This window comes from Rhinopithecus bieti, unplaced genomic scaffold (assembly GCF_001698545.2).
Source record: "Rhinopithecus bieti isolate Rb0 unplaced genomic scaffold, ASM169854v2 scaffold_1012, whole genome shotgun sequence".
Lineage (NCBI taxonomy): Eukaryota > Metazoa > Chordata > Mammalia > Primates > Cercopithecidae > Rhinopithecus > Rhinopithecus bieti.
The window spans coordinates 93,705-113,768 of NW_016803312.1; the positions used below are offsets into that span (position 1 = coordinate 93,705).

General features: G+C 51.0%; 2 protein-coding genes across 3 annotated transcripts in view; both read right to left on the minus strand.

Moving 5' to 3' along the window:
• Window positions 1-468: 468 nt before the first annotated feature.
• CFP (complement factor properdin) lies at window positions 469-6,249 on the minus strand. The gene is made up of 9 exons (XM_017874064.1): window positions 6,053-6,249; window positions 5,808-5,958; window positions 4,394-4,569; window positions 3,767-3,937; window positions 3,437-3,628; window positions 3,069-3,242; window positions 2,626-2,817; window positions 2,356-2,467; window positions 469-696 (listed from the first exon to the last, which is right to left on the minus strand). The coding sequence occupies exons 1-9, from the start codon at window positions 6,126-6,128 to the stop codon at window positions 531-533; spliced, it is 1,410 nt and encodes a 469-aa protein (XP_017729553.1). The 5' UTR covers window positions 6,129-6,249; the 3' UTR covers window positions 469-530.
• Window positions 6,250-12,262: 6,013 nt separating this feature from the next.
• ELK1 (ETS transcription factor ELK1) overlaps window positions 12,263-20,064 on the minus strand; it is a 15,976-nt gene continuing 8,174 nt past the window's right edge. Inside the window, exons 2-6 of one of the 2 annotated variants that reach the window (XM_017874084.1) lie at window positions 18,285-18,528; window positions 16,079-16,093; window positions 14,491-14,922; window positions 13,752-13,853; window positions 12,263-13,668 (exon numbers count right to left, since the gene is read on the minus strand). In XM_017874084.1, coding sequence (XP_017729573.1) covers window positions 13,570-13,668; window positions 13,752-13,853; window positions 14,491-14,922; window positions 16,079-16,093; window positions 18,285-18,494 — 858 coding nt within the window. In that variant the 5' untranslated portion in view covers window positions 18,495-18,528 and the 3' untranslated portion in view covers window positions 12,263-13,569. Of the gene's footprint in view, window positions 13,669-13,751; window positions 13,854-14,490; window positions 14,923-15,649; window positions 16,094-18,284; window positions 18,529-20,064 lie in introns of both variants that reach the window. The other variant, XM_017874076.1, reaches the window with a different exon arrangement.

Consider the following 20,064-nt stretch of genomic DNA (forward strand, 5'->3'; position numbering starts at 1 on the left):
CAGCCTCGGCCACGCCTCTGCCGTTCATCCTCCACCGACGCGGAGTCGGAGTCGGCCAGCAGAGGCTCCTCCGAGGCTCCAGCTGGTGGGAATCTAGGGAGGTCCAGGAGGCGGGGAGACAACGAACAAGCACGCCTGCCAATCAAGAAGTGCCTGCCAAGACAAGTAGCCAATCAGGGAACCCGTAACGCGGCGCTCTGCAGAGGAACGTGCCGGGCGGCCCTGGAGCACTAAGGGGGGGCTGCGCAGGGCCCAGACACTGGGGTTATGGCAGCGGCGGGGAGAGGCTGGGGCTGCACACTCGCTTTCACTCCTGCCAACCTGCGACCACAGTGGAAGATACTGTTTTCCGCAACAGGCCGCTGTGTCTTGGCCCGTACTGTGCCCTTTGCCCTGTGGGATGCTATCACCCTACTTTTGGGGAAGGGGATGGGTTGTTTTTCCTCCTTTAAGGAATCGTAGACGAGCTCGAAGAGGTTAGTTTATTGAGGTTTGGAAGGTCAGGGTGCTCAGAGTGGAGGAGAGAGGTGTTAGAGTTTCTCTTCCTCAGGGTCTTTGCAAGCAGGCACGTGTAGACATGGTCGTTTCTCCTCCACCACCAGCTTCTGCCCCTGTAGCTCCTCACACCGTGGCAGTGGTCTCCCCCAGAAGGTCACGTTCTTCTCGCCCTGACCTTCGACCATGGAAACGGTGGGCCTGAGGCATTAGGGGTGGAAAGGAACGGAAGGGAGAAGCTCAGGGAAGGCAAGAATGCATTCAAGTCTTTATTGAGTGCCTGCTATGTGCCGAACGCTACCTTTTGTTTGTTTTTTCTGTTTTCTTTTTTTTGAGACAGGGTCTCACTCTGTTGCCCAGGCTGCAGTGCAGTGGCACAATCATAGCTCACTGCAGCCTCAATCTCCTGGGCTCAAGTGATGCTTTTGCCTCAGCCTCCCAAAGTGTTGCAGGGATTACAGGCGTGAGCCACTGTGCCTGGCCTCCCAACATTACTTTTTAGCTACGGGATATTGGGCAATTTCTTTAGCTTCCCTGTGCCTCAGTTTCCCTCATCTGCAAATGAGAATGGTAGGAATAGTAATATTAATACTCACCTCATGGGGCCGAGTGAGGATAAATGAGTTAATTCAGGTAAAGTGCTCAGAGCAGTGCCTTGCACACAGCAAGTGCTCAGTAAATGCTGGTGAATGTTACTTGTTGGCATGAGCTACTTTCTCTTACCTCCAAAATATATACCCTTCATATCTCTTTCCACTGCCTCCAGGAAAAAACCCAGTGCCTTGTCCTGACATTCAAGGCCTTATTGTTGGGCCCAAATCCCTGACCCAAGCTAATCTCTCTCTGTCTTTCTCCTCCACTTTATTCAAGCTCAGTCCATGTCCAGAAAGGTCTTTACCTGGGTTGTTTCTCCCACTAGGCAAGCCCTCCATTCACTCCCATCCGTTTTCTCAATTGCTTCTTCCTCCTCTCAGTCTCTCACTCACTCAAGTCCTTTGTGCCTCCATTCAACACCTCTAATTTATCTTCAGGCCCCACTCTAAACCCCCAGCTGGGAGATCTTTTCCCAGATGGCAGCCTTCCATGAGCTGGGAATAGTCCACTTAATCTAGTAGCTTGATGTATGTGGAAGGAAGAAAAGGAATGAACATTTTAACCCTCTGGCACCTGGATGTTAAATGGATGAACATTTAACACCTGGGCCCTTCTGGCACCTGGAAACACTTATGGCAGCTAATCACCTAGCTCCAAGACTCCGTTCACAGTCTTGATGCCAGGAACGCCTTTCTCAACCACTACCTGCCCTGGGAGGCCCAATCAGCTTCCTGGACCTAGGTTGAGGTGGCAGCCCCTGTTGCATGCACCAGCTGTTCCTCATATGCCTCCTGTCAGGGGCCTGCTCAGCTGGGTCCCTTGGAGGATCCACAGGATCTGGGCTGTGTGTATCTGCAACTGTTGCTGAAAAAGCCTTGGAGTGCCTTAGGGCAGTGAGATGCTGACAAAGTGGATGGATGCATGAGTGACTGTGGGAGCCAGGTAGTGAATGGAGGCCTGAGTGGTGGCAGCTAAAAGCATGAGTAACTGAAGGTCAGAGTCAATGACACATGAAGGACTAAGTGAATGGGAGAGTGGATGAGTGACTGAATGAGTGACTGAGGGGCACAGAGGCTATGAATTCTTCCCCAAGAGCTTCTTTCTCATCTTCTTTAGTTTCTCCCCACTTCCTGCAGCTGGGAGGTGGCACTCGGCAAGGCAGATACCTTAGATTCAGCAGTGGAAGCCCTGGTTTCCAGGGGTAGCTGACTCTCCCGCCTGTAATATCATGACCCCCTCCCAGGCATACTTTGCCCTCTCACTCACGGGTACTTGGGGAGCAAGGGTGTGCAGAGGCGCTGGCGGGCACGGGTAGGATTAGGTCCACAGGGGGGCATGCACAGCCCCCAAGTACTCCACTCTGACCATGATCCTTTCACTGCAATGAGGGGTAGGGGTCACAGAGTCAGAACTGGAGGTCTTGGTGGGAAGGTGAGAGGGAGGCTGCAGAGACGTGAGGTCCACAGCAGAGAGCTGGAAACCCCTTATCCTGCATGGGCCACCCCACCGTCAGAGCACAGTCTGGGGGACACTCACAGGGGCAGTGCTGGATGCTGTAGCAGTGCCGAATATCCTGTTGGTGCCCGACACATCGATGTCCGTCAAACTTGCGGCCCCTGCAGGTCCTCCAGCGTGACTGCTGGCCCGGGATTTCTTCACAGCTGATGGACTTCATGTTCCGGCGGACACACGTGCTCCACTGCCCCCACAAGTCCCACTCTCCATCCACTGCAGAGACAGGGCAACAGGAGATTGGAACAAAGCAGGGAATCAGCAAGGGGTTCAGAGGAAGAAATGAGGGCGGTAGGAGGGAGTAGAGGTGATCAGATGTGCGAACGGGGGATCGGGGTGGAAATAAGCTATCAGGGCCAGGAAAGGAGGAATCAGAGACAGGAGCAAGGCCTCAGCAGCAGGAACTGGGCAGCAGAGAAGGGCATGGGGGGCTTAGGCATGCAAATCGTGAACCCTGAGATACTGACCAGGGCAGGGCACGGCCGTGTTGCAGATGTGGGTCCGGGTGGCATCACCAGCACAGGAGGGGCCTCCATGCTGGGGCACAGGGTGATCGCACGTCCGTCGTTCCATGGTCTGGCCCAGGCCACAGGTCACAGGGCAGGGGCTCACAGGGCCCCAAGGCCCCCAGCCCCCAGCCACTGTTGGAGGAGGAAAGGGAGTGAGGAAAAAGGCCTCCTCAATCCTTCCTCTCAGCTCCTAGACCCTTGAAGCAGACTGTCCCCAAATGAAGGGCTGCGTGGTCACATGGTCTAGGAACTCTAGAAATGGCAGAGCATCTATGCCCTCAATCAAGAGCCCCGCCAACCACATCAGCGGCCTCATCCTGGCGTACCTGGGCAAGGCGGCAGGCCGGTGCACCTCCGCTGCTCATAGGCTAGCCCCGCGCAGGGCTTCCCAGGAGGCTTCTGGGAAGGCTTAGGTGCCGAACACGTGCGGCTTCGTGTCTCCTTAGGTTCGTGGGGTCCACCGTGGCAGGATCCTGAGCAGGGGGTCCAGGGACCCCAGGCGGCCCAGGCCCCATGTGCTGTGGTGGGGTGGGAGGTGGAGGGATGCAGGTGTGCTCATGCGTGCTAAAGTCCTCTCACCCTGGCAGTTCCCTGCTGTAACCCTGCAGACCCACACTGGGCGCACCCATCAGCATCCTGTGGCTTCCCTCACTCACTGGGGCAGACCTGCTGGGTGTCACAGGCCTCTGATTCCTGTGCCTCTCCCGGGCAGTGGCCCCCACACTTGGGGGCAGGGTGATCACAGGCTCGTCTGCGGGTCCGCATCCCTTTGGAGCAGGTGACAGAGCAAGGCTCCCAGGGCCCCCAGTCAGACCAGCCTCCCATCTCTGTGGGAGAGAAGAGAGGGTAATGGGATGGAGGTGGGGTGTGATTCAGGGCTCTTTGCTTCCTCGAGTGCCCCACATGAGCTAATCCTGTCCTTATATCCTCTGCCACCACACTGGGCCCACCGTCCCCGCTCACGAGGCCTGCCGCAGAAGCCTTTATATGGGTCTCTCTGCTTCCCCTCTCACCCCCACCATGCACAGTCTGTTCTCCTCCCAAGCCCAGTCAGATCACGTTCCTCCCTTGCCCACAGTCTGAATCACTCAGACAAAAAGCCAACGTCCTCTCCATGGCCCCCAGGCAACGGGCCCTCCTCACCTCTCTGACCTCACCTCCTGCCACTCTCCTCCTTAGGTCCTTACAAACACCGGGGATGGCCCCACTCTGAGGACCTCTGTACTGATCGTTCCCACCAGTGCTGGGTGACAGGGAGTGCCCGCCTTGCGCATTCTCCTCACCAGGACAGCACTGCTGGTCCTCACAGGCCTGGAGCTGCCACTCCAGGGTCCCAAGTGCCACCTTCTCAGAGCACTGCCCGTTCCAGCCCACACAGCGCCGGTACCGCAGCTGGGAGCCCTCAGAGCATGTCACCGAACAGGGGGCCCATGTGGACCACAGGGACCATCGTGGGGACCTGTGGAGAAGAGCACACATATCCCATCCTGGCATGAGCTGACAAGGATGGCATGTGGGACTCCAGAGTGTGGGCAGGCACGAGGGGTTGCTAGGCAAGTGTGTGTGCGATGGATTGATAAGTCCCTACCTTTTAGGGATATTGGGATACTGAATGGGAAGCAGTGGATATACAGTAAGTGCTTGATAATGTCATTTACCTTCAAAATCAGGCATCTGGAGTTACCATTGGAAGGCCGGCAAGGCCAACACTAGGCCTGCAGTAAGCAAAGGTAAGGACTAGGAACCAAGGGCAGATGTCAGAAACCCGCCAGGTCACCACACTACACAGTAGCAGATAAATAGAAAGTGCTTAATAAATCTGAGCCATCATCCCTATGGCCTCAGAGGCCTCCTCAGAAATACCCTAGATCTATCCCCAACCCACTTCGTAGCCCTAGGTATGCTGTTCATGCCAAATAGATGTGAACTGTTGACATGACTTGGGGCCCAGAACTGCCCTCAAAAATCCCCAAGCTCCCATTCCCACGGTGTATCTGGGATATATAGTAAGCAAGTAGAAAACAGGTCTGGCATACAGTAAGGGCTCCATCCATGCAAGCTGGAAATCATGATCAGGAGACTAGAGCTACCCTCAGAAATCCTCAAGCTCATCTCCCAACCCTGCCATGCAGCTGGTATACAGGAAGTGCTCAATGAATGTGATCTGTCATCATAATTAGGGGCCTAGAGCTGCCCTCAGAATTCCCCAAACTCTCCTGCCCCCACAGTGTGTCGGTATACAGTAAGCACTCAATAAACATGAGCTGTCATCAAAGGAAAATACCAAGCTGCACGCCCCCTGCAATGCTTCCAGTGTGCAGGAGGTGCTCAGTATGTGTGAGCTGTATCAGTGGTTCTCAATTAGGGGTGATTTTGACCCCCAGGGGACATTTGGCAATGTCTGCTGACATGTTTGGTTGTCACAGCTGGTGGGGAGAATTGCTACTGGCATCTAGTGGAAGGCTAAGGATGTTACAAAACATCCCACAATACGCAGGTAAGCAATCCCCTCCCCCAACCAAGAATTTCCAGCCCCAAATGTCAATAGTAACAAGGTTGAGAAACCCTGAGGTATGGTCACGATCAGGGCCTCAGGGCCACCCTTGGAAGTCCTAGAGAAAGAAAGTACCCTGTTTTGGGTGACCCCCACAGACAGTCCTTCCCTCCCCGCATTCCCCGCCCCAAACTCCCCCTAACCTGCAAGGCTGACAGAGCCCGCCATTACGTTCCTGGTAGGCATAGGCAGTGTTGAGACAGCAGTCTTTCACGCTGACACCACCCCCCAGGAAGCCCTTGCACTTGCTGGAGGATTCTTCATACTGGGTGAAGCAGAGCACGGGGTCTGAGCCTGTAACAGGGCCAGGGGATGGGTGGGTGGGGCTCAGTCAGGGATGTGGTGGACCTGGACACCCCTGGGGCCAGCTGGGCCCTCACCCCCTCACCTGTGGCTGGCAGGGTGAGCAGCAGCAGCAGCGGCGGCAGCAGCAAGCAAGGGGCCTGCGCTCCCTCTGTGATCATGTTGAGTACTGCCCCCTGCACCTCTACCAGACAGGAGGTCACGCTTTATCTGGGTTGATCTGCTCCTGGAGTCAGCAGGGAAAGAGGAACCTAGAGGCAGGAGGAACTGGGAGGGCATCGTGCTTTGACCCCACCCTGTCCCCTCTGCCTCCTCCTCTACTCTCCCCTCCCCATTTCCTGTCTTGCTCTTGGTCTTGTTTTGCTTGTTGCTGTATCCCCAGCACCTCACGCTCCTCCCAGCAACCTCTCAGTGTTCAACTGAAGCTCCTAGGACATAGAGCGTGCAGCAACTTCCTAGCCGTGTGACCTTGGGTGAGTCACTTAACATCCCTGAGCCTCAGTTTTCCTATGTGGAAAATGCATAATCTCTAACATAATGACAGGGTCAACCTCGTGGGGGTGTTGAACCAGGGTGAACTGAGTGTGCCATGCTCAGTGTGTCCCCGCTCATGGGGGTGGAGGAGGCATCGAGGCAATTGCTCCATCTTCCACCCTGCCTTAACCTCCAGCCTTAACCTCGGCCCTCGTTTCCTGAGAGGTTCCCTGTGGTCAGCTTGTGGTGGGGGTGGTCAGCACAAGGGAAGTGAGAAAGGGAAGTGGCAGGAGCCTGGGGAGGGATTCAGGAGGGAATAGGGGCTATCCATTGCCCCATGGGCCCAGCTGGGGACACCACCAGGGTCTGGGGTGATTAGGAGGGAACAAGCGGGGCCATGTTCCATCAGAGAACTCTCGGGCAGAAAACACCCTCCTTCTGGAGCCTGTTTCTCCTCTGTAAAATGTGCTCACAGACAGCACCTACAACATCGGTAGGGTGTGTCGCAGAGATTGTGAGTTAAGCTTTTGTTTGTTTTTTCAAGATGGAGTCACTCTGTCGCCCAGGCTGGTGTGCAGTGTCATGATCTCGGCTCACTGCAACCTCTGCCTCCCAATTTCAACCAATTCTCCTGCCTCAGCCTCCTAAGTAGCTGGGATTACAGGTGTTCACCACCACGTCCAGCTGATTTTTGTATTTTTAGTGGAGACAGGGTTTCACCATGTTGGCCAGGCTGGTCTCGAACTCCTGACCTCAGGTTATCCACCTGCCTTGGCCTCCCAAAGTGCTAGGATTACAGGCGTGAGTCACAGTGCCTGGTCAGGAGTTAAGCTTTTGGAAAGTCCTTAGAACAGTGCCTGGCATATAGTAGGTGCTCTGTGTTTGATAAATTCATTCAACATTTATTGAGCACCTACTGGATGCCAGATGCGGTTCTCAGCATTAGAGCAGAGAACAGGACAAAAATCCTGGCCCTCGAGAAAATGGGTAATAAATGTTCCCCCTCCTCACAGAGGCCTTCCCCATACCCTTGTCTGGCATCCCTGTCACTCTCTAGCCCAGTAGCTTTCAAACTTTTTTTTTTTTTTTTTTTTTTTTAAAGAGACAAGAGTCTTGCTGTCACCTGGGCTAGAGTACAGTGGTCTGATCATGGCTCACTGCAGCCTCAAACTCCTGGGCTCAAGTGATTTTCCTACCTTAGTGTCCCCAAGTAGCGGGGACTACAGGCACACACCACTACACAACTAATGTTTTTATTTTCTGTATAGATGGGATCTCGTTGTGTTGCCCAGGCTGGTCTCAAATGCCTGGCTTCAAGATTTTCTCCCAACCCTCAGCCTCCCAAAGTGCTGGGATTACAGGCATGAGCCATCACACCAGCCCTTCTTCTTCTTCTTTTTTTTTTTTTATAAACCCTAATGAAACTCCAGGGCCTGTTTTAAAATTTTATTTTGCTTTTAATTAACAAAAAGAAGCATAAGAAAGATAGGAAGGCAATGCCTAATTTCCTCTGCTCTCAGGGAGGCAGGGAGAGATACCATTCTGCAAATTCAAATGTAATAATTTGGTCAGTTGTTAAAACAGAAGTTCTTCAGGAACACTTGTTTTATGGGCACTAAGGTATGTGTTAATATCTGTATCCATTACAGATGTACTCTGTTCTCTGATAACATAAGCCTATCCTTGAAAATGTGCTTTGAACAAAGGAGTCTTGTTAAGATTCTAAGACTTCAAGACAATCATTGCTGTGTTATCCTGTGAAAACAAACTCTCCAAGAAAGCTGAAATTGGCTGGGCGTGGTAGCTCATGCCTGTAATCCCAACATTTTGGGAGATCAAGGCAGGTGGATCACCTGATGTCAGGAGTTCGAGACCAGCCTGGCCAACATGGTAACCCCGTCTCTACTAAAAATACAAAAATTAGCCAGGCGTGGTGGTGGACGCCTGTAATCTCAGCTACTTGGGAGACTGAGGCAGGAGAATCACTTGAACTCGGGAGGCGGAGGCTGCAGTGAGCTGAGATTGTGCCACAGCACTCCAGCCTGGGCGACAGAGTGAGACTCTGTCTCAAAAAAAAAAAAAAGAAAAGAAAAGAAAAGAAATCTGAAATTCTGGCTGGCTGCTTTATTTAACCACCTGTTGCCCTGGTGATAATATTATCAATATTTCCTTTGTTTTTAAACTGTATAAATACTCATAGGATTCCCTGTGGAAGAGGACTGTCGGCACTCTATCTTCTCCCACACGTTTAGGCAATAAAATGNGAAATTGGCTGGGCGTGGTAGCTCATGCCTGTAATCCCAACATTTTGGGAGATCAAGGCAGGTGGATCACCTGAGGTCAGGAGTTCGAGACCAGCCTGGCCAACATGGTAAAACCCCGTCTCTACTAAAAATACAAAAATTAGCCAGGCGTGGTGGTGGACGCCTGTAATCTCAGCTACTTGGGAGACTGAGGCAGGAGAATCACTTGAACTCGGGAGGCGGAGGCTGCAGTGAGCTGAGATTGTGCCACAGCACTCCAGCCTGGGCGACAGAGTGAGACTCTGTCTCAAAAAAAAAAAAAAGAAAAGAAAAGAAAAGAAATCTGAAATTCTGGCTGGCTGCTTTATTTAACCACCTGTTGCCCTGGTGATAATATTATCAATATTTCCTTTGTTTTAAACTGTATAAATACTCATAGGATTCCCTGTGGAAGAGGACTGTCGGCACTCTATCTTCTCCCACACGTTTAGGCAATAAAATGACTGCAGATTTCTTAAACAAAGAGTGAGAGTCTTGTCTTATTTAATTATTACATCCCTACCTGCTACTATGTATTTGCCTGCTTCTTGTTATTTTCACTCCCTAAGTATCAGTTCCACAAGGGCAGGGATTTTTGTCTGGCTTGTTAACTGCTGGGTCTGCAGTATATTAGATAGGTACCAGCAAACAGTAGATGCTCAATAAACATCTGCTAAATGAATCAATCAATGAAATAAACAAAACTTTAGAGATTCTGGTAAGTGCCAGAAGGACAGTCTGACTTGGAGGTAAAAATGTGGGCATTCCATGGAGGGTAAGTTGTATTTCAAGTGGGATAAGATGGGGATCCCAGGATAAGAAGACCGGGATAAGATGACCTAGAGGGGATATATGAGAAGAGAGAAAGGAGTCCCAGGGCTTTGCCCTGGGAAACCCCAGTATTTCAAGTTTTTGAGAAGTAGGAGAAGCCGGCCCAGGGGACTGAGCAGGAGGGGCCTGTGGAGGAAGAGGAAAAACAGAAGAGGGTTTTTCTCCAGGGCCTGGAACATTTGACCTGTGGCCTCTCACACAGTCTCATTTGGTCTGTTATTTTCTCTCTCTCTTTTTTAAACCTATCTACACAGTCCTGTTTTTTTCTTTTCTTTTTGAGACAGGGTCTGGTTCTGTTACCCAGGCTGGAGTGCAGTGGCGTCATCGCAGACTGCAGCCTCAATCTCCTGGGCTCAAGCCATCCTTCCACCTCAGCCTCCTGAGTAGCTGGGACTACAGGCACACGCCACACCTGGCTAATTTTTAAAATTATTTGGAGAGACAAGAGTTTTGCCACATTGTCCAGGCTGGTCTCGAACTCAAAGTCCTGGGCTCAAGTGATCCTCCCACCTCAGTGTCCTCAGTAGCTGGGACTACAGGCGTGCACCACTATACGTGGGTAATTTTTGTTTTTCATTTTAGTAGCGGCAGGGTCCTGCTATGTTGCCCAGGTTGGTCTCAAACTCAAACTCCTAGCCTCAAGTGGTCCTCCCACGTCAGCCTCCCACGTAGCTGGGATTACAGGTGCACAATACTACGTTATGCTAATTTTTTAAGGTTTTAGTAGAGATGGGGTCTCACCATGTGGCCCAGGCTGGTCTCAAGCTCCTGGTCTCAAGTGATCCTCCCACCTCGGCCTCCCAAAGTGCTGGGATTACAAGCGTGAGCCACCACACCCAGCCTGGATTTACAACCTCTACTATATTCTCTTAATCACACAGCCTCTCAGACATTCTGTCACTCATACAGTCATTTTCTGTGTCATGGATTCCAGCCTTACTACAGTCTCCTACTAACAGTTTCACACACACAATCATGTTTAACAGCCTGTCTCATTCAGTCAATATTGCCAATATTTTCTCTCACCAGTCAGTTCCTTACATACGCATGCACAGTCACACAATCTCATGAAATGTTTAGCCACTCATTTGGCCTGTTACTTTCTCACATACACAAATAGTCACTGATTTATAGTCACCACTAACTAGTATCTCACGAAGTTTCCCACACATGCACAAAAATCACCACCTCTCCTACCCCTTTCTCACTCAAGCCACTTTTTCACACACCCACGATCCCCGATTACAGCCTCTCCCACGAAGACATTCACACGCATACACAATCACACAGTATCTCAGACACCATCGTCACCTAGTCTCACGTTTCTTCTCAGTCAGCTTCCAGCACCCTCAATCCTTGATTTACAGCCTTTCATAAAGTCTCTTGCAAAGGGTTTTACCAATGGTATAATCAGTTTCTCAGCCACTGTCTGAGTCATCACTGTCCCTCAGTCAGCTTCTGATATACTCAGTCACTATTTCAGTCACCACTAGGCCCTTGATAAGTCACCCACAGTCACCCATGCCCTGTCTTGGTCGTGCACACCATCAGTTTCTTCATATGGGAAGCTCAACATGGACACACGTGCACAGCTTTACAAGTTTCTCACACCGCCACGTGGTCACTCGCCGTGTCTCATTTGCTCAGCTCTTTTGCATGGCCCCGGATTTATGGTTGCTTATGAACTGTTTCACAAACCCCCTGACGCTCTGACATCACTCAGTTGTCAAGTTCCTCTCCCACAGTTGCTGACTCCCAGTTACCGCTACTGCAAGTCTCTCATCAACAGCCTCGCCCCTCTCCCTGGCACGCCCAGTGACGCGGTCTCTCACACCATGTCAGTGGCTCCGTCCGGCTCACTGTCATTTTCTCTCCCACTTCCTCACAGTTCCTGAACCTGTGGGACAGAATGTGGCAGTAACGGTAAATCGATTTGCCACTAGTTTCAGGTGTACACACACACACTCACGGCCTGTCACACTCTCCCAGTCACAGCCATTCATTTTGTTTCTCAGTCTTTGCTACAGTCTCTCACGCCTGCTTTCCTACACACAGTTGCACCTTCTTGTATCTTTGGTCTCAGTCGCTGGTTTGGTCTCATAGCCATTCTCTCTCATACAATCAAGTTCGCACCCATAGTCTTATGGCTTTAGCTGACACTACAGCTTCAAGTAGTTTTGTACATTGTCTATTTCTCAAACGTTGAGTCGCCTATAATGAGGTTTGTCACCTACACAATCTTTGCCACAATCCCTGACAACCTCTACTGTAGTTTCATGCCCACGTAGTCTCTCACATGTGGTTTTGGTCACTCAGTCTGTCTTGCTCACCATCAAATACTGATGGGGCTGCAGTCTCCACTCTCTTCTCGTAGATATTATTTTGTGCATATCATCACAGGTTCTTGTACAGTACCTTGACTACTCGTCCAGGATCAGTTATTTTCTGAAACACGGCCGCGATTTCCCACATAGACACACCATCAAGTCTGTGGTCACAACTTCTGTACTCTCTCACACACAATCACAGCTTTCCACATCTCTGACACACACATAGTTACCAATATGCAGTCCCTACTACTGTTTCTCACACACGCCATCACACCATTTCTCTCACGATCAACCTCTGCCTCACACCCTCCACACAGTCATGCTTGTCACACTCAGCTAGTCCTTACATCAGAGAAAAAGTGCCAGCAGCCTCCAGCATCACTTTGAAAAATATATATTTACAGGAACAATTCCCCATTCTCTGGGACTCTTTAGAAAAAAAAAAGGTCCATTTTGGGGAAGTAAAACAAACAGTGGAGACGAGTGTAGCACCGTCCCCAAATCACCAACCCCAGGTCCCGAGGCCTGGGCTGGGCCAGCGCTAACAGGTGAGCCCAGGAGTCTTTTGAACCCACTCTCTTTTGCCTAGAATAGAGACAGGACAGGCTTTATGTCCCCCATTCCTCCCTCCCAACTCCAGGGACATTGAAAGGGTCCTTTGTACCCGCCCGCAGGAAATTGGGGGGCTGGGAGGGAGGGAACTGAAAATACACGTTTGGTATCAAAAATAAACACTTGGAGGGGGGAGGCGGCAGGAAGATTCCCCCCCAAATCCCTTCCTTCCCACCCACCCCACCAAATATAGGAAGAGATGACTCCCTCTCCCCTATTGAAAAGCCCCATTTAAAAATAGATTATACTATCAAAATGGCAGCGGGGGAGAGACAGGGAGACCTGGAGAACTGGCTGGAGGGGCCCCCCAGACGGGGACCACCCCCCAAAAAAACCCTCCATTGGGAGGAAACAGGCAGGACCCCAGGGAGGTTGGCAGACAAAGGAATGGCTTTTCAGGGGGAAGAAGAACAAAAGGGACATTCCTCCCTGGCCAAAGTTGGTTGAAAAAGGATAAGCTGTCTGAGAGAAAGGCTGGGGAGGTGGAAATTTCTATTCCAAGGGTGTGATTCTTCCTTGGCCAAGACTCCCAACCCATTAAATGGTACAAATTCTTCCTGGACCCCTGAGTATGGCCAGGAATAATAAAACAAAACAAACTAACTCTTCTACTCACATTTGAAAATGGAGACAGGGCTCCCTCATCTCCCCAAGGGCAGGCTGAGAAATAAAGAAAGAAAGGTCGTTCTCAAGCCAGACCCCGATTGTCTTGTCTTGGGGAAAAAAGTGGGGAGGTGGGGGAGATGTCCTAACCACCCTAAAAGGTTAGGTCAGGCTCCTCCCAGTGGCCTTCAAAAAATAAATAAATAAACCGCCCCTACCATTGATGTAGGAGACGTGTAAGGGCGGCCACTGGGGGACTGACAGAAAACAGAGACGTTGTGGAAGCTGTGTGTTTTCTGTGGAGGAGATAATGAGAATTACTCTTGGGAGTAATTCTTCCCAAGGATCCCCACCCCACCACAATCAGAGCATGAGTCTTTCAGTTGAACTATGTTTCTCCTTGAGATGGCTGGCTGGAGACAGCATGGATGGAGCGACCCCAAAAGGGGTGGTGGTGGTGGTGGTGGTAGTCATGGCTTCTGGGGCCCTGGGGAGAGCACCACGGGGGTCGAGAGGCCATCCACGCTGATGGAAGGGATGTGCACCTGGGCGCTGCCACTGGACGGAAACTGGGGTAAAAGAGGGAGAGGTCACAGATGGGGGCCATTCTTGGGTCTCTCACCCTGTCCAAAATGGGGAAAGAGGATCCTACCTGGAAGGAGAGCTTAGCCGGGCTACGGGGCGCAATGGGACTCAGGGTGCTCCAGAAGTGAATGCTGGGAGGCAGCGAGCTGGGTGTCAGCAGCACCGGGGTCTGTGGGGAGAGGGTGGTCGGAGCTCAAGTGAGTAGAGAGTAGATGTGGGATGCTGGAAGGGACTTGGGCCTAGCCCCACCAAAGATTTCCCACTCACACTCCCAAGGTCACTCCCCAAAGTGCACACACCTAGATGGTAACTATGGAGGCTACGCCTACCATCTCTCAAACTCCGTAGACACCCCCCACTCCCTATTCCCGAGAGCCCACCCTCAGTTACTGAGACCTCATTGGTCAAGACCACCCACAAGACCCTATCCAAATGCTGCTCTCAAACCTCTCAAGTCACCATCCCAGCAGCTCAGGGTCAACTTCTAACTCATGTCCCACCCGTGAAATCCCATATGCAAATCCCAGACCAAAAAGCCCTGCTCAGGTTCCTTAAGCCACACCCCAACCCAGAAACAGTACCACAGAAAGCCCCTCGGTCCCACCCACAAAAGTCCCCAGTCCTGCCCTTCACTAATCAAACCCTATCCCTCCAGTCCAGCGTCAGCCCAGTCAATCACACTCGAAGGCTCCACCCTCTTCAGGGACAACCACATTCGCCCTCCTCTGATTCCTGTTAGTCACCCGCCACATGCCAGTCCCATTGGGGTTGGCATCCACCCATCCCACCCCTCCGCAGGCACTCACCAATGTATGCGTAGGAAGTAGGGACGGAGTTAGCGCCGGCCCAGGTGCCTGGAGGCCGGAGCCAGTTCCCGATCCTGGGGTCCGTTCGGGTCCTGGCCCACCTAGCAGGCTCGGGCTGAGTGGAAGCTCTAGGTCCCGGGGCTTCCGGCCCTTCTGTGGCTGGGAGATCTCAGGGCTGGAAGCCGCGTGGCCGCCTGCCTGCCCTGCGGTGTCCATAACAACCGCGGGCAGCCGGGCTGGCACGCCCTCCTGTGGAGGGACTTCTGGCTCGGCCTTGGTAGTTTCCGGCACAAACCCTCTCTCCCCGGCAACTTCCAACTCTTCCTTGGGCCCTTCCACTTTCACCTCTGGGGGCAAAGCCCGGCCCAAACCTGGCTCCACATTCAGCTCTTCCGATTTCAGGTTTGGGGCCTCGGGCGGGGTCAGGATGACCTGGGAGAGGAGCAGGTACAAAGAGGGTAAGGATTGTTGGGGCCAAAGGATTCTCCTGTGGGTACCCCCAGTACCAAGTGATTTCCCCAGGAAAGTGGCACTTGGTACTGGGGGCAAGACTACACATCAGAGCAGGTTCTCCAACAGGACATAGGACTTCATCAAGGAAGTAGGGCTTCCTCTGGGGCAAGTCCTCCTACGGGACAGGGGACTTGGGGTAAGACAACCTGAAGCAGGTAGGAATCTGAGGGATACCATCCTCATTCATTAAAACAGTAGTTCTCAAAAATTTACCTTCCTCTGAACCAGCAACATCTGCCTCATTTGGTAACAAGTTAAAAATACAAATTATTGGGCTCCTTCCCAGCCCCACATATTCAGAAACTCTGGGGGTGTGCCCGGCAATCTGTGGTTTAACAAGCCCTACAGGTGATTCTGATGAGCGCTAGAGTGTGAGAACTAGTGCATTAAACAAATATATTTCAGGCACCTACATGTTCGGCAGCTACTAACTGTAGCACAGTATTCTCCCCTTTCTGTCTCAGGATTTGTGTAGCTCTCTGCCCCACCCCTCCTTCTAAGAGGATGTCTGTGTTCTTCCTTCCACCATTATCTCCTTTAACAGGAGCACTATGTCTCTTCTACCAGCCTCCCTCATCATCCGGGGATTACACATCCCTCCTCTTTACTGCCTCCTCTTACTGAATTTCTATATTCCAGTCCTTACCTGCAGAGGCAAGCCAGCCTCCTCAGCCTCCAGGCAGGCCTCCAAGGGGCTTGGACTGGTGCTCCTGCTCCCCGAGGGGGGTGCTGCTGCTCCTGCAGGAGCTGCATTGGGGAGCACCACAGCAGGCCGAGGATGAGGGGGTGGCTGTGGCTGCAGAGACTGGATGGTGAAGGTGGAATAGAGGCCCGAGCGCATGTACTCGTTCCGGCTGCTGCGTGCCAAACCACCCGGGCCTGCCATTCCTGCACCCTTGGGTGTGCCTGGCTTTCCAGAGGCAGTGTCCCCTGGGGTGGCATGTACAGCAGCAGGGGCCACAGTTGGCATGGCGGAGGTAACAGACACCTCTGGCTGGGGCGGGCAGTCCTCAGTGGAGCACCCTGCGACCTCAGGATAGGATACAAACTTGTAGACAAACTTCTGGCCGCTCACCTTGCGGATGATGTTCTAGAAAGGGAGGAGAGGAACAGAGGGCCTTAGAGGAAAGGGGCAGGCTGGAGGCAGGGTGTGTGTATGTGGGGGTGGAGTGGTGTTTCTCTTATCCTAGTGGCTCTCTTCCCAATTGCCCCTCTCTGGCTTTCCTGTCCCTCCTCTGTAAGTTCCCCTCTCAGCCTATCAGCCCATTTCCTCTCCCCCTAGATTCCCCTTATCTATATCCCTCCCCAGTTCCTCCCCTTTCTCTCTTCTCTCCACAACAATTCTTTCTTTAAGCCCCTTCCCATCCACCCCTTTCCAAGCCTCCCTCTGTCACTCTCCAGGTCCATCTATCTGATTTTCCCACCCCCTCCACACTGTGGCTCCTCTTCACAATGGGGCCCGTGAAGGGAAGGTAGTAGGTGTGGGAGCAAGTCTTCTTGGCTCCAAGAACCAGGGGTTCACAGGGCCAGGCCTTGTGGGTGACTGTCAGGACACAGTTTTGGAGACTAGCAAATGCAGTAAGACAAGAAAATGAAGTAACTGGTATAAATGTTGGAAGAAAGTAAATTAATGTAGATGGATGGGGTGATGAATTACTAATACAGAGGATTATTTGAAGCTAATGACACAGAAGTGGAACAGGGCAAGGTCACTGCAGAGGAGAGGGTGAGGAGGCCTCATTATTAATACCACTGTGGAGGTTGAAGCTAAAGCAGTAAGAAAATGAAGTAACTAACAGCAATTAGACAAGAATATTAAAAATACTGGTATAAATATTGGGAGAGGGCCTATATCAAGGCTGGCTTGGGTGGGTCACAGAGCATGTTTGGGGTTTTTCAGGTCTGGTGGGTCTCAGAGATGACCTAGTGTTCCCAGAGGGCAGAGTGAGGGAGCCTCATTACTAATATTGTTCTGGAGGGTTGAGCTCAAGGAATAAAATATGAAAATGGAATAAATGCCATAAACTATGAAGGGTGTGCAGCATAGGTCCAGGGCTGTTCTGGGGGGCACGGGCAAGAGGAGTGTGGGAGCACTAGGGCATTCTGTGGAAGTCTTAGTGCTGGTCAGATATGTCACAGGGTGGGCCTGTGTTTCTCAAAAGAGGAACAAAAAGGGATATTCATGAATATTGTTTGGGAAGTTTCAGCAGAAGGAATAAGAAAATGAAATAACTTAGCCGGGTGCGGTGGCTCAAGCCTGTAATCCCAGCACTTTGGGAGGCCGAGACGGGCGGATCACGAGGTCAGGAGATCGAGACCATCCTGGCGAACACGGTGAAACCCCGTCTCTACTAAAAAATACAAAAAACTAGCCGGGCGAGGTGGCGGGCACCTGTAGTCTCAGCTGCTCTGGAGGCTGAGGCAGGAGAATGGAGTAAACCCGGGAGGCGGAGCTTGCAGTGAGCTGAGATTTGGCCACTGCACTCCAGCCTGAGCGACAGAGCGAGACTCCGTCTCAAAAAAAAAAAAAGAAAATGAAATAACTTGTATAAATATTGGGGGGAGGGGAAACCCAGCAGTGGCCTGGGGGTCTGAGAGGGCAGAATGGGGGAAATTTTAAATTTTAGCTGTAGGAATAAGATAATGAAAACAATTGATATAAATATTGGGGTAGACCAGTGCTGCTCTGGGAATTTAAGAAGATAGGGTGTGGAAGTTGGTACTAAACATGTAGTTGCAGAGGTTTTAGCTTAAGGAATAAGAGAAGAAAATAATTGGTTAAAAATGTTGGGGTCCCAGAGGACAAAGTAAGCAAAAGTTGGTATAATACTGTCAGGGAGGTTTTGATTCTAGGAATATGAGATATTCTGGAATAAGAGAAGACTATGAAATAACTAGGGAAGCCCAGCACTGGTCTAGGGCTTCCAGAGGACAGAATGAGGACCAGCCATTATTAACCGTGTTTTCAAAATGTTGGCTATAGGAATATGACACGAAAATGAAATGTGCATGGCAGGGCAGAATCACTTTGGGGAATCTCAGAGTGGGAGTAGGAGTCAGTATCAATAATGCAATGATGGTTTTTGCCAAAGCAGTAAGACAAGAAAGTAGGTGAGATAGTGCTTAGGGGCCCAATACTGGCCTGACGGTACCAATGGATGGGTTAAAAACTGATAAATTTTAACATTGTTTTCAAAGTCATAGCTATGGCAATTACAACAAAATAAAATCTCTGATATAAATGTTAGGGGGGGTCCCAGCCCTGGTCTGAGAGACTGTACCTTGTCATAGTAGTACCGCAAGGCCCGGCTGAGCTTGTCGTAATTCATGTTGGTCTTGTTCTTGCGTAGCCCCCACAGCCGGGCCACCTCCTCTGCATCCACCAGCTTGAATTCACCACCATCCCGTGAAGTCCAGGAGATGATGTGGCCATTGCCTTGCTCTCTCAGCAGCTGCAGCAGAAACTGCCACAGCGTCACAGATGGGTCCATCGCTGGGGGAGTGCTCACGCCATCCCAGGGGTACCTGGAGAGCAAACAGCTGAGTTGAGAGGCTGTGGACATAGGAGGGGCAGAGGTCAGTGGGAGGAGGATTCCTTTTTTTGTCATCTTTTCTCCATCTCTGTCCTCAAACCCTACCATCATTCCCTAAACATTCCCAGACTAACTTCTAGCTCTCCAGTCTAGCTTGGGATGCTCCCTGTGATGGGATACAACTCGTGGGTATCTTAGGATGGTGTGAATGTATTTTGCATGTGGGACAAATGTGAATCTGTGGCGATCAGAGGGCAGACTGTGGTAGGCCAAATGATGCCACCCCTGCTCCACATCCTAATCCTTGGAACCTGTATGTTATTTATACTACATAGCAGAAAAGAACTTTGCAGATGAAATTAAGGTTACAAACCTTAAGACAGGGAGATTATTTCTGGATTATTTGATTAAATTCAATCTAATCATATGAGCTCTGAAAAGCAGATGATGAAGAAAGAAATGTAGCTCAGAGATGTGATGACAGAAGAGGCAGGGGAGATTCAAAATGTGAGAGGGACTCAACCTGCCATTGTTGGCGTTGAAGATGAAGGAAGGGGGCTCAGAGCCAAGGATTGTGGGCAGCCTCTTAAAGCTGGGAATGGCCATCAGCTGACAGACACTAAAGAAACAGGGACTTCAGTCCTACGACCTCAAGGAATTGGATTCTGCCAACAACTTGAATGAGCAGGAAATGGATTTTCCCCTAGAGCCTCCAGAAGGAACACAACCCTGTCAATACCTTGATTTCAGCCCACTGAGACCAGTGTGGGACTTCTGACCTATAACAATTTTTTTTTTCTGTGGACTCTCAAAATTCTCCTCAGGTCAACAGGTATAACAGGTATAAATATAACTCATTATTTAAAAAAAAATTTTTTTTTTTTTTTTTTTTGAGACAGAGTCTCGCTCTGTCGCCCAGGCTGGAGTGCAGTGACGCCATTTCGGCTCACTGCAAGCTCCGCCTCCCAGGTTCACGCCATTCTCCTGCCTCAGCCTCCCGAGTAGCTGGGACTACAGGCGCCCGTCACCACGCCCGGCTAATTTTTTTGTATTTTTAGTAGAGACGGGGTTTCACCGTGTTAGGCAGGATGGTCTCGAACTCCCGACCTTGTGATCCACCCGCCTTGGCCTCCCAAAGTGCTGGGATTACAGGCGTGAGCCACTGCACCCAGCCACAAATATGTTGTTTTAAGCAGCTAAATTTGTGATAACTTATTACAGCAAGAATAGAAAATTAGTTCCATCTCCCTTATTTGAGCATTATCCGTATCTTCTACCATATAAATGTTAAGTTTTTCAGGTTTTTTTGCCAGAGCCTTGCAAAGGCTGCTCACTCCACGTGGGGCTTCCTTCTTCTGCCTAGCAGTCTTTCTCATCTTTCAAGTCCCACCTTGAAGGTCCTTTCCTTTATGAAGCTGTCCTAAAACTGAACGCCTGATCTCTCTGTCCTGTTACTATCCCTGAATGTTCTCTTGTTCTTTTTTTTTTTTTTTTTTTTTTTTTTTTTTTTTTTTTTTTTTTTTTTTTT